Source organism: Conger conger, chromosome 8 (genome assembly GCF_963514075.1).
Source record: "Conger conger chromosome 8, fConCon1.1, whole genome shotgun sequence".
NCBI classification, from domain to species: domain Eukaryota; kingdom Metazoa; phylum Chordata; class Actinopteri; order Anguilliformes; family Congridae; genus Conger; species Conger conger.
In genome coordinates, this window is record NC_083767.1 from 10121372 (window position 1) to 10135907 (window position 14536).

Below are 14536 nucleotides of genomic sequence, written 5' to 3' on the forward strand. Positions count from 1 at the left end.
GGGAATGTAAGGACTACGGGTAAAAAAGGAAGGGGAGAGAGCCTTTCTCAATTGGATTATACACTCCGTGCCAGGGTCCGTTTTATCAGCGAAATATGCCGTCTCAAAGATTAGAATTTAGTTGGTGCTTAGTGTCCAATCCCCGGCCAAGAGCAGACAATTTGCGGCGGGGTGAGAACGGCAGAGGATGGCAGCTCAGGCCGCTGCGGAAATGAGGTTTTTGCTCGACCTCGGGGAGGCTGGGAAGGTGACAGCCAGCTGCTGCGGAGGAGCAGGGAGCTAACAGAAGAGCTGCTGAAAACTGAAACCCCACACGACCTTTAACCCTTCACGAGGGCGCGAGGGCACATACAGTGCATGTGAGTCAGAACTGAACATTCTAACGCTGACGTTACCATCTCTACTGGTAATTGAAAGCAACGGACTTCAATTACATTCACTTCATTCAATTACGTTCTCTTCACACAAATCCAAATTCAGAGCCAGATGACAGCACAGGGTGACGGAAGATTAAAGACGGCCTCCTCAACTTCAGATGAAATGACACTCAACTCTAATTGTATAATGTAACAGAACTATGGGTTTTAAATGAACGATATTAAAAGATTCAGCATGCGATTGACGACGATATCAGTGAATGGAGAAAAAGACTTGGTGGGGAGAGCTTGTGGTGAACGTTCACCTGCACTTCAGAGCTGAAAGTTACACAAACCGCTGAAAGCATGTACCTGAACACCAATCCAAGATCTACTATGACATGTTAATTAAGCAGGCTATAGACAAAGCATCCTGGAGAGGAAGGTAAAAGGCAGTGATATATTACTGTGGAAACCTCTTGTAGGAATGACCAGATAAATGTCTGAGAAAGCCATAGGATCATGGGGCTCATTAAAATCAAGGGCTTCCTGGGTGAATATGGGTCAATAAATGAAATCTAATGTCAAAAATATATTGACTTTTTTCATGTATGATGATTTTAAAGGCTTTAAATTAAGCACGATCCAAGATGAGATTGGCCTAATTTAAAATACTACGGAATACTAACAACTGGATATTTATTCACCAAAAATAGTTGATTTATAGAAGATATATAATGTCGCCATACTATGACCCAAGTAGTTTATCCATTCTCACTCGGCAGGTTTTTCTATAGCTGGCTGTTAGTCTGTCTAAATTTATAAAGAAATAACACACTGCCACTGTTCAGCATTGCCACTGTTCACCACCTGAAGAAAATTCTATTGTAAGGCTGTGCTATAGCAAATATATTTTGATTAGATTTTTGATGAAAATTCCCCCTCTGTTTTGATCCCGGGGCTGTGCTGGAACAAGGCGGATTTGACTGCAGACAGTACCTGCAGGCTGGCGGTGCATTAAGATAGGGCCGGCTTCATAACAGAGCGTGATTGCTTTTCTTGTTGATGGAGCGATAGCACATGTTGCCGCTGAGAGACAGGGCAGGTTGGCGCGGTAATGGCGGGAGAGCCTATTGTGTTTAATGGAAGGGGGAGCTCAAATTGAGCAAGAGAGCTGCTCCCATACACCGACACGGGGGCGCAGAGGGAGAAATAGCTTTGGGAGCTCTTCCTTGGCCGGGACTGGGGAGTGTATAGGGTTAAAGTAGAAGAAGGCGCCAATGGGCGGCGGGGGTGGGGGGGGGTAGAGGGGTAGAGGGGTAGAGGGGGGGATTTTGGGGAATTCAGAACTACAGGCTTGAGCAGTTTTAGTGAGTTCCGAGATTAAAGGGTCGCAAATTCCTCAAGACAACTGCCACTAAGCCGGCGAGGTAAAGAGGGCTTAGTGTCACTCAAACTGAGGCTGCTTGAAAAGAGTAGGCCCCGGTCGTGTCCGTTGCAGCCTCGCTGAGGAGTACAGCACCAGACAGGCGCACATGCTATTATATGTTTATTAGCGTTGTCCCTTTGGTTCCAGGTCAGCTCCACAGTGTGTGTGTCCAAGACAGACAACCCCCTTAGTGGAAAAAAGGCGGAATAGATGTATTCGGGGATGATCCATCTGTTGAGGCTTCATTCTTCAGAACTGGCCGAATACCGTCACGGCCTCTGAAAAGCTGAGCTCTGTACTTCTTCGCATAGCAATCCCACAAGTCAGCACACAGTGTTATTGCACCTGATTTATTCTGTCATTACTTTGAAAGATTGGTCCTTCACAACTCTCCTCTATTATCTCCAAATGGGATGATGAACAATATTTCATCTTCATTAGAATATTTATTATGGTGTTTCAGGGCGCCGGAGCAACCACCTGTCACTGTCCACTTTCCCCCCCCCCCAAATGAATTTTGCTGCCTCATCCGGCTTGTCATTACGACTAATCACTTCGTTTATTCAATTAGACACGCGTCACTTTGAGAAGTCACTGCCTCTCAAGTCATAGCCCTTAATATAATTTAGAACTTGGATCAATTCACCCACTGCATTTTCTTTTATTTTTTGGCCGTCTTAACATTTTTGTAATATTTAAAGCTAATGCTTCCTGGCTTGATTTGGACGGACATCAAGGGCCAGTCGATCCTTTTCATAGGATGCTCCACGGCTACTCTCCCACCAGACTGAATAACTTAAAAGAAGGAAGCAAAATTGCCCTAGGATCTATGCAACCACACTGCAGGAAATCTGAACTTTTCCTTTTTGATTAGTTTAAAAGGGGGGTGCACAGCAAGGGCTGATCTGTTTCAGGATTTTGTGGCAACTTTTGCTCTTAATTATTTCATTAGCTTAATCATACTGTATCTTGGTCATTTTGTAAAAGCACCAGCTACAGTCACAGACAGAAAGTGTATCCTAAAGATTTTACTGTGATCCAGTACACGAGTGTGGACCAATGTAGTTTATAGAGCGGTCAGAAAACTAAAATTAAGGCAATTGGTTGGAACAAAAACCTGCACACATATTGGTCCTCCATGACCGGAGCTGTGCACCCCTGGTTTAAAAGCACAGAATGAATACATATTGACAAATCGTTACCATTTGTCCACTAAAGCATGATCGAAATTAAGTCCTTCAAGAAGACAAAGTAAAAAGGAGTAAAATGTATAATGTAATTCAATGTAGGGGTGCTATCTGAGAAATACACTTACCATTTTGTACATCTAATATGTGATGCTTGTCCAGAGTCCACCCGCCCATGTTGGATGCATCCAGTTCATATCCCTGCAAAATGGCCGTTCTCTTCTCCCAGAGAATCAGATCCAGACAGGATTCATACTCGAACCCCACAGACACTGTAATGATAAGAAAACACACATGAGGACAGAGTGCCGTCATTTGATACAGGCATAAAAACACACCCTTTTAAATTTCTGTCTAAATGTTATTTCAAACCTCTCTGGAAAGTTTATGATAGCCATCCTTTGCCAGACACATTATGATTATGATCATATGATTATGATCACATTATGATAGCAACATCAAAATCCTGGACGACCATGAACAAATTGAGTGAAAACAGCAGTACAGAGACGTGAAAGCAGACACTAAAGCCTTGGGGCAAAAGAAGGGTTGATATATGGACACTGCATAACATCTATTATCTTAAAGTGAGGACACTCTGGGGCTGCTGGGGTAACTCACCCAATAAAAGCACTGTTTGCAGCACACCAGTGAGCACTATGGTCTCAGAATCCCACCCATGTCAGTGCCACCTGTGACTGGCAGCCCAACCAGGGGTGGCGCACAACTGGCTTTGCCCAAGTGACATGCGATCCAGCCGACAGAGATAGCCCTGTTCATTGCTTGAGCCACTGTCCAGGTGCCCACGGCTTGGTCACTGCACATGTGTACGATTGGGTCTCCTCTGCCCCTACACTCTGTGTGCACGGCTTTTGGCTGAGGCATGAGAAGAAGCAGTCGGCCGGTGTTTCGGAGCAGAGCCATCTTCACACTTCTGGGCCATTTATGACCGAGCTTGGACATTGGTGATACCAAATTTGGATGGGATTGGAGATACCAAATTCAAATAGATAAAGACATTCAATTACAGAGTGAATCTATTAAAGCGAGGACCTTATTTAACATTGAGGAATTATATTGTATCTCACCACTACGCAGTCAAAGTTCAAATAAAACAACATGTTCGGTTAACAATGCCAAGTAGTTAAATTACAATAACAACGATGGCAAATGTTTATTGTTAGAATAAAACATCTCATTGTCAGCAGAGGGGCCGTGAGTAATACAAGTAGAAGAAACATCCAAAGTGAAATGACCTTCCGCATTATTATGTTTCTTGCAGCAGTTCTCCTGAAGGTTAATTACACTTTCAAGATACTACAGTCAGCAAAAGAGCCAGAGTTCATAATCACAACCATGCAGCTCTTTTTTTTTTTTAACATAGCGTGCAATCTCTAATTCCAAACGGCAGACACCACAGGCTACGAAAAATAAGACCAAGAACAACATCTGTGGTGGGTTCTGAAACCAAAAATGCACCATTTAAGGCCTGTCTTCATTTGTGACATCATATTTGTAAAAGAAAAAAAGGTGCCTGGACTTACCCACTGCCTCTGAAAGGCCGTAGACCCTCTGGTTGTACGCGTCGGTTTTGTCCCAGATGAAGGTGTAGGACAGGTTCGGCGAGGCGGGGAACCACTTCTGAAACAGACGCCCCACCACGGCCACCATGAGGTGGACCTTCATCAGGTTGAAGGGGATGGCGGCCTGGGTCATGGTCACCTTAAGGATGGGCTTGTACCCGGCCGCCCGTGAGCTGAGGTACACCAGGTTGAGATCACTTCCCGGGATGGCCGTCTCCTCTTGAAGGACCTTCAATTGAGAGCAGACCCCCAGGCATGAGCAGAGCGGGAACCCCGGGCCGAGAGCCTTTGAATCCAGCCACTTCAAAGAGCACTGCCCGAAGAGGCATTAGCATTTCTAAATCCCCCCACTTGCCATTGGATACTTCCCTCCGATGGGCCTCAATGCCACTAGTGTGTCTTTAAACCGCTGTTTATTTTACATTGCCCTCTCTTACACTCATTACTATGGGAGAAATAGCCTAATAATATTTCCATACCGTGCCTGTTTAAATATAACACACAATGCATAATACCATAATAGTCTGTTTGAACCCACAAAAGGGTTTATTTTCTCAATGCCCGGACCACTGATGAATTCACATAAGGGGTCCCAGCTTCTCTTTGAAATGCGGAAATAAGACTTAAAACGATTTAAAACAACAAACGAATTTAACACCCGAGATTTCATTTCCCCTTCATATTGAAAAGATAGTCATGCTCCCCGGAAAGGACAGTAATCCCCTTGATTCTGTGAAACATTTTCGAGCAACGGAAAATTTCGAGTGAAAAAAGGAGGAACATTGGAGAGATGCGAAGGCTTTGGTTTCTGAATGCATGAAATCATGTAGCATTGTTCCCGTGTGACTTTGGGATTAAAAAATAATAATAAAATCAGACAGCCTTCAATATATGTTTACTTTGGAGAACCACATTCGTCCCTCCCGTCAAAGATAAGGGAGGTCCTTAATAATGAAAGCAACAACAAAATGCTTCAAGTTCACTGTGTGTGCCAGCAGCCAAAATCAGTGCCTTCTCGTTTGTAATTGCAGTTAATCAATTTGCCATTATAATCACAGTAGACAAAAAAATCCTATTGTGTCAAGCAATTTTATTTGCTGTACAAGTGATTTCCTCTGCATCTACAAGATAGAGGAATGATTCTACACACTGACCCTCCTCCTGATCACCAATTATACCTGCAGAGTTAATGGTAGGTTCTCCCTAGTTTTAAACAAATAAGTAGTAAAAGATTGCATTATTACCTAGGGTTTCATTGGCGAGCAGCAGGTGGGCCAATCATTACATTCCGGCAAATAACATGATTTTCTAAGTGAAATGGATGAGTATAATTAATATTTAATATGGGTATATATATATAAGGATAAATGGGAGAGATTGAGCGGCCTTATCTCCACTCTGGGTACAGATTCATAGCTGTAATGTCACGCAGTGGGAGCATTATGCCCACTTTAGAGCCAACCCATCATCTTAAAACTGAAAACAATCCAGACATGATGATGGCAAACCAGAATCAGCTAATAAAACACTATCTCCGTCTTCTTTTCATATTACACTATACGGAACCCAGGTGAAGGCCATTATGAGGGTAGTCTTTACTATTTGAATGACAAATAATAACAAAAAGAATCTATTATTTTAGTGCTGCAGCTGTAAACAATGTGCATACATTTGATAAGACTATGAATGATCCCTCTATGAATGATTCTATTCATGAATGATCCCATGCAAAAAAACAGCAGACTTGAGCATAGTACGGCAAGAGTACAATTATACGTATAAACTTAAATTATATTTAAACTACGGACTACTTTTTCACAAGAGATCCTTGAAAAGACAAAAACCTTCATAAGAATAGATATAAACTTGGGCTTTTGGTACAGTGCTAGCTGGAGGTAAATGGTGAGTACTCGGTACTTTAGTGGTAAGAAAATGGTGAGAATTGTTGGGCTGAATGGGCTGTTCTAATCATTACAGTATTTTAGGCTTTGTTATGCTATGCTATGCGATGTTATGATACGTTATGTTACGGCATATCATTTTATGTTACATTGTGTTAGGTTATAGTCCATTCATAGAAACCATTACCAACATTTTTTGTTCTTTTCTATATGACTGCTGCATAATATCATGAAGGCCTTCTTACAAACCCTACTTTTCACAGTGCAGTGCTTGAGTTTAAGGGAGGGCTCTATTACATAAAACAGAGTAATGGAGACTCTATGGACATCCAGTTTGTTAGGATACATTAGCATTTAGCAAAGATATATTTCCCCTCCCTGATAGGTCCTTCTAGCCCCAGAAGCACAGAACGAACACTTTGGAAGCATAGGGATGATTTTTTTAAAGCTATTTCATGCTTGCCTGGCTTTCATTTTAGTCTAGCAGACCCACAGAAATGTAATTACCACTAATTCCAGGAAGTAACTCTTTCACCTAGCCTCAGAAGTTGGCAGTTCTTATTCTGCTCCATGACCTTTCACATTGTACTGACAGGTAATGCGACTTGAAATTTTCTGGTTCACCAAGCCTTGGGGTTGGTGCGCTTCCTGACCACAGTACTGCTGTGTGTTCTACTTGTGTTGGGTTCCCAGGGCAGGCTTTCTGTCGGCGTCCCACGTCCTCACTACACGGGTAATTTGTGCAGCATATGCCCCTCACATTTACAAATGACTCAAAGATGCCTAATTGGAAGCTGTTGATGATCCCTTGGGCCTTAATGGAGGAGACATTCATTATTTTCCTGAATCTGTGTGACTGTGAAGGGCTCTTCTGTTTTTGTCAACACATGAATTCAGTCTGATTCACTTTAACCACTGAGGCAGAGCAAATGACTTGAGTCCAACAAATACAGTATGTCATAAATTGGCTGAATAAGAAGAGAGATATTCAGTAATGATGCCATCGCATGTAATACTTCATTGTATTTCATTGTGGTTTAGTACTTATATATGGCTCATCTGTGTCTTAGTCATGAATGGTTGGGTCTTGGTCATCTGAATCTCAGTTATGAATGGTTGGTACTTGGTCATCTGTGTCTTAGTTATGAATAGTTGGTTCTTGGTCATCTGAATCTCAGTTTTGAATGGTTGGTACTTGGTCATCTGTGTCTTAGTTATGAATGGTTGGTTCTTACTCACCTGCAGTGGGGCACAAAACCTTTCTTTAAACTCAACCTGTTTTCATTCATTTTCCTTGATTAACAAGCATGCTGAAGATCTGACTAATGGTTGGTTCTTTCTCTCCTGTTTCTCATGGGCTTAGATTTAGTGGGCTTGCTCTTGCTCACCTTTGTCTCGGTCATGTACGGTTGGTTCTTTTTCACCAGTTTCTCAGACTTAATGCTGCAGGGTTGTTCTTGCTCATATTTTCTCAGATCTAGTGGGCTTGCTCTTGCTCACCTGCGTCTCGGGGATGATGGGGCTGTCCTCGGGGGAGGACCTGAAGAAGGTGGACAGCGGAGAGGACACGATGACCGGACCGGGCCTGACGAAGCCGCTCAGGTCGCAGCTGGGGATGTCGTTCTCCTCCTTCTTCATCACCAGCGTGTCCATCACGTAGAAGACGTTCCAGGGGATCCACACGGTGCGGAACTGGGTGAGGAAGGGCGAGCGCTCGAAGCTCAGGGTCAGGGAGGCTCCACCGTTAGCCAGCAGGTCGAACCTAGACCCCGAAAAACACCCCGTTTTACCCTCTGAGTCTCCTTACCCTCTCCTCGGCTTAAACGTGCCCTTGTCGAGTCGAGCGAGGACAGCCATTTCTGACTAAAATACGAATGTACTGAATGGAATTTCCCAGTAGGGTAGAGCCAAGATGATTTTTCCCTAATTGAATTGTCAATTCTCTGACCTTCTGGTCCCTTTGCAGTTGGTGTGTGGTATATTTTTTCAGGGAATCTGCTTTGTTCCCAAACACTTCTAGACTGGTGAAAAAAAGAAAGAAAAAAAAACCAGTCTGGAAATACACCAGAATGTATCATGTTTGCAGCATGGCTTTTGCAGTTGAAACCACAAACATTGATGTTAAGCATTGGGGAAGAAATTTGGGATTTGGAAATGAAGAGCAGCCCTTTTAGGCAGTGTCCTATATTCTGTTGGCCCCTTTACCGATGGGACGGATCTGTCTGAGAAGACACACACACACACACCCACATACACACAGCAGTGGTACAGCTGACCTGAAACTGCTTTCTCGACTTACTCTTCAACCAGCCCCAGCCTGTCCAGGGGATACACACAGCAGCATGTGTACAAGCCTCCATGCCGGGCTACACTTCCTTTTTTTTTGCATTCTGAGCAAATACGGAAGTCTACCAAGCATAATTATCTGGTGAAAATGTTCTTGCCTTCTGTTAGAAAGTAACAGGGTAGAACATCTGGATAAATTAACTAAACTCAGACACCAACCTTCTGTGGCAGCTATTTCAGTACATTTGCACTTTATAAAGAAAGCATCTTCAGCCATTTCCCTGTATACTTCAACACTCTTGTGTCTCTGGCTTCCTGACACACCTATGCTGAACATATGTTTCAAGTAAAACATTTGCACCTCTCTGTTTAGAGATGTGAAAATTAATCTGAGCATATATATACATGTAGACACACCCATGCCCACAGCCCTAGAATTTCTCAGAAAGCAGTGATACCTCATATAATGAACTGATCTTATATTCTGGGCATTACTACTACTCTTACTTGTTAAAAAAAGGAAAAAGGGGTCAAACGGCTTTGTGTAATACCACAGTGCTATTTTTACAACAAGTTAAAGCTGCCAGATACTCTGATTGATTCTGTCCTTGTAGATTCAATGCATTTTAAACAGGCCCCATTTTAAATGGCTTCTTCCACGGTCACATTTGCATGAGATAATCTGGGCGGTCACTTACCGCTTTGGTGCGTTTTGAAAACAGAACGCAATGAATTAAAGGTAAAGTCAACATAAGCCGCAACAATATTTTAATAGGCACTATAATTCACTTCATGTACTAATGGAGTAATCTCCTCACGCTCCAGGTACATAAAGCCAGCTTGAATCGAGATATCTGCATGTACGGCGAGCGCTTGAAGGTCAGACCTTGACCAGACACGCGCGGGGCAGCCGCCATGTTGTGAGGCGGGCGTGTGGGGTCGGGACACGTACATGCCGTCCTGCCGCGTGATGGTGAAGCCCTGCTCCGGATAGTGCACGAAGGAGACGTTGACCCCGATGAGAGGCGTCCCGTCTGCCGTCAGGACCTGGCCTCTGATGATAGACACCAGGCTGGGAGAGTAAACAAGACACAACATGGCCGCCATTAACATCTGTTCTCTCGCTAGGCCACAGCCCTGCTGACACACAAACACCCACACATACACACACACACACACACACTCGCACACAAACAAACACACACACACACGCGCGCATGCACAGATGTACACGCGCAAAAAACAAACACACCATTGTTATTCATGACATCAGTGCAACATCACTCCCTACCCCTTTTAACCTCACATAAATCTTGCTCTTTCAATGTCCTGGAAATTATTCTGCCTTTAATTTGATGCAGGTCATCCCCTCTGAAAACACAAGGCATCAATATTCTAACAATGAATACGTGTTTTCTCAACAATAAAACCTCTCTTTTCACTTTGATTATAGGTTGCTGAAAACCTTGCATTTCCAATTAACTTTTTGGTCATTAGTAAAACCAACAGGGAGTGTGAATAGATGCCTTAGGGGGGGTGCCTCATAACTACACGAGCACACCTTTAATCAACTGCTGCGTGCCACTGCATTGCTTCCGCCACATCCAGCTCTCATTGCTAAGCCGGCTGCAGCACACTCTGCTTTATGTACAGCTTTATTTTCAGGTCATTACAGCTCTGATCAACAGCTCTGGGTGCCCTATTTCCATGCTGTGACAAGCACTGTATAATGCACCCTCATTTGTCATATTCATCTGAGGAAATCAGTCCACTTAAAAGCTTTGCAACTTCACTCTATCCATTGCCCCATTAATCTCCTGGAGTCTACCTGACCCTACACGAGATGACCTCCAAGTAAACATTCCATAAATTACCCAGCATAACCTAAACGCATTAATAATTTATGCCTCTGTTTTCCAACACCGTAAAACAATAGCCGTCACTAACAGTCTTCCCGTGCTCCGGCCTTTCAGAGTGCAGTGTACTTCAGGGAAATATATGCCTACTGTATGCACAGGAAGAGGCCATTCTCCGTATGCGATAAAATGGGGTGAGCGTTTTTACAGCTCGACCATCGCCATAGTCATAAAACTGAACAATATGCGAACACTATTCTTTTGTTTTTGGGTACGTCTGTGGTTGACACTGGTTCCGTAACATTTATTTGGGGAAAAAAAAAGACCATACACTGTAAAAGCTGTCTGCACCAACTGCACACCCACAGGCTGACCACATTTCCTGGGAAACTACAGAGGCCACTCAGAATATTCTCTCCATCAGTAACGGGGGGAAAAACAGTGGCTTTGCCCAAAATACAGAACCAGTGGCTGCTGCTTTCATTTAGGAATCCGCCATGCGTGCATTTAAAAGCAGTATTCAAATCATAAATTCAGCACAGCACAGCACAGAAATTCAGAAAAGGTAGCCCCCGGACCCTCGCCTAATTTGACGCGTAATGATCCGTAGACGGAAAATCTCAGACGTTTAAGACACCATTAGCTCTGATTATGGTTCCTCTCCTGCCTAATAAGCCCACCTGAACTCTCAACAAAACCAGACACGCAAAAATGCCAATTTCTGTTTCCTGAAAATGTGCTTTTAACACTGTGGTGGCATACCTCATTAAGTAAAACTCCACGAGCAGTGATTTGCAGCCTGGGTATCCATTTTGGGCAGAACTAGGTTACATTACGGAGAAGAACCACGCATAAAGAATTGCTTCAATTATTTTTGATTTGATTGTTTTGAAAGCTAGAAGTGTATACGAGAGCAATTTGCAATTTAATTGTAAAGCTAAATACTTTGCACATCGCATGTTTTTATCTTCTTCAGTATGATAGCATTCTCCATCTACAGTACAGGAGGGAGAATTGGATGTTCCGTTTTTTTTAACGAGAACGCCTTATCCAAAGCGCTGTACAATTGATGCTTCTCATTCACCCATTCACACACACATTGGCAGCCATGCAAGGCACCAACCAGCTTGTGAGGAGCATTTGGGGGTTAGGTGTCTTGCTCAGGGACACTTTGACACACCCAGGGCGGAACTGAACTGGCAAACCTCCGACTGCCAGACGAGTGCTCTTACCGCCTGAGCCAATGTCGAGCCAATGTTGCCCCAATGTCGTGAACACAGCTGAACACAATAGGCGTCCAGTAACTCAATTCTGCGTTGACAGAAAACATCTAAAACAGCTAAGGGCCATATCCGCATGGAAAAGAGCACTGTCGTTAGAATTAATGCATTATTTATTTTACACTTGTGTGAAAATTTTTGACAAGGGATATTCCGGATCATTCTGCATGTTGGAGAAACCAGTCTCAGAATCCCCACATTTGCCTTCATTTTTCCCTCTAGTGACTGCCAAGCAAAATCTCCTGCACATGTGTATTATCAAATACAGATGCACAGTGGTTTTGACAAAAATACATTTCTAAATTAAATCACGACTGGAAAGTTTTTGAAGCTAAGCACTTTTCAACTGTAAGTGCATCCTACTAGATAATGCTTTAAAAGGCTGCATGCTTTAGAAGTCTACAAAAATTCTGTCAGTACATAATCTTTTTAATTAGTTTTATTTGAATGGACATGAACAGCAGCCTATATATTCCCATTGACAAGGGCATGATCCTGTTCTGTGTCCTTTCCCATTCAGCCACAGAGCGCCCACAGCTTGGTGCCATGAATATACAATACACTCAACAGCTCATGAAAGCGTCTTTCAAGAAGCCTCATATTAGAGTGTACTGGGCAATTTTTATTGACATATTTTCATTAAAAACAACAATGGCAATACAAAATGCAGCCATACAGCTCCTCACATTTGAATATCAATTCAATATTAGACATGGTTTTTAAACCAGTCCATCCATTCTTGTCTAGTAAGCACAGATCCAACTACACCCACCCAGTAATCAGCATAGAGGCCAAGAGCAGGGTAAAATAACAAATGTTCAAATCTCAGAAGTTTTTTTGTTGTTTTTTTACGACTAATAATCACAGTAAATGTGTATTATTGAAGGAAAACATACACAGACTCCTTAAAAATTAGGACCCACAATGATTTTCTGAGCCCAGTACTGTTCGCACTAATGTGGTCAGTTTGGCTATGGCCTGGGTTGCAAAGAAGCCCACACATTTGAAGATAAACTGTGAAACTAAAGTGTATGACACAAACTGGCCATCCGCTTTTCTGTGTCGACCCACTGGCATCTGTCAGTGTTGAGATGCTGTGATCAGCACAAATGGAAGCAACCAGTGATCTGCACAGTTGGATGCAAAATCACACAGGTCATATTCAGCAATGTGGCCATGAGACAGGTTAAAACACACACGCACACACGCACACACACACACACACACACACACACACACACCATGAGTATTCAGAATGACCTCTGCATTATCAGTTCTTACAATCTCTGCATAAACACTTCATTTCTGTGCAAATAATTTCCCCAGCTTTGTCTGTGAAAAAAATAGCAGTATCATCTCTAATTGGATTAGAGGCAGGATGAGTTTCTGCACAGATCTTTTCATTACTGAGCCAAAAAGATCTTTCCCATGGAAAGTACACTATAATTATACAATACTGGGTTTAGTCTAATCCTTTTCACTGTCCTCAACATGAATACTTATTAAAATCATGTGTGCAACCAATACATCGCATTACCCCGGACAGACACATATGACAAACAGACTACATTCCAGATGTTGGGTAAACGTGGCTTTCGGTGGAATGAGCTAAATTGTGTATATGTGCGAATTGTGACATTCTGCAAATAGACATTCTGAAAGAAGTCAAAGGATAGTTAAATGTGTTGGAAAGGGTAGGTTGCTGATTCACCACCCTGCTTGAAGCAAATACCATGCAGTTAATTACAATGTTCAAATAAGAATTACATTCTCCTACATTTATTTCCTATCTACTTCAAACAGGGTTTAACAACGGGGCATCAAACGGCCATGACAGATCTAGATAGATGGATACATCTCTCACTCTCCTCATGATGCCAAGCCTGTGGAGCTAGTCCGGGCAGACAACTCGAGAAGTTCTGCCTCCTCACATGGTGCTTACGTCTAAAGGGGCTATATAAAGCACCAACCTTACCTGTTCAGGCCCTTGCTCATTTCGCACTGCTCTGAAAATGACGCAAAAGCTGCCCTGCTACATTGCTTGTCCTATGCTGCCATTGCTCATAATTATTGCATGGTATAGTCACATTTGCTTTAATTATCCTGTGTATTACTAAATCATGTCTTTTTTTGCGCTCCCACCACCACCCCAGCATCCACCGGGGAGCTCTGCTTCTTCAGCCTTGACGCTGAAGTTTGAATATATATTCAACCTCAATAAATACTGCGTAATTCATTGTGAGTTGTCTGACTGAACTAGCCCTCTCCTCTCATACGCGTGTATTGTCAGATTTGAAATAAGGCCCTTGCTCACCTCTTGTTGAAGGGATTGTCCCCAGTCACGATGTGGCTGGTGTCTTTCCCTGCGAGGAAGCTGATGCGGTCATAGAAGGACTTGGCGGGAGGGGATGGCGCCTGGCCCTGTCCGATGACATCACTGGGGTCAGGTGACCCGTTGCAGAAGGGCTGGTTCTGGCACGAGCTCTGGAGACAGCAGTCGGGATCCATGCAGTCGACTAAACCGTCTGCAAGTACACAGAGACGGCTCCAGTCAGCGCGTCATTCTTTCCGTCAATGAAACACCCTTCCCCCTTCCCCCGAGAAATGTGCTGCCCTCCTCAAATCTACAAGCAGCCTGTCCTTTCATATAGAATGTGC

General features: G+C 43.3%; 1 protein-coding gene across 5 annotated transcripts in view; it reads right to left on the reverse strand.

Moving 5' to 3' along the window:
- The window catches only part of si:dkey-237h12.3 (teneurin-3), a 224460-nt gene that overhangs the window by 26853 nt on the left and 183071 nt on the right, over positions 1-14536 (reverse strand). For all 5 annotated transcript variants that reach the window (XM_061250968.1, XM_061250970.1, XM_061250969.1 and 2 more), the window contains 5 exons: positions 14193-14403; positions 9695-9814; positions 7957-8218; positions 4517-4784; positions 3101-3244 (listed from right to left, as the gene is read on the reverse strand). In XM_061250968.1, the coding sequence (XP_061106952.1) occupies positions 3101-3244; positions 4517-4784; positions 7957-8218; positions 9695-9814; positions 14193-14403 (1005 nt within the window). The remainder of the gene's footprint in view (positions 1-3100; positions 3245-4516; positions 4785-7956; positions 8219-9694; positions 9815-14192; positions 14404-14536) is intronic.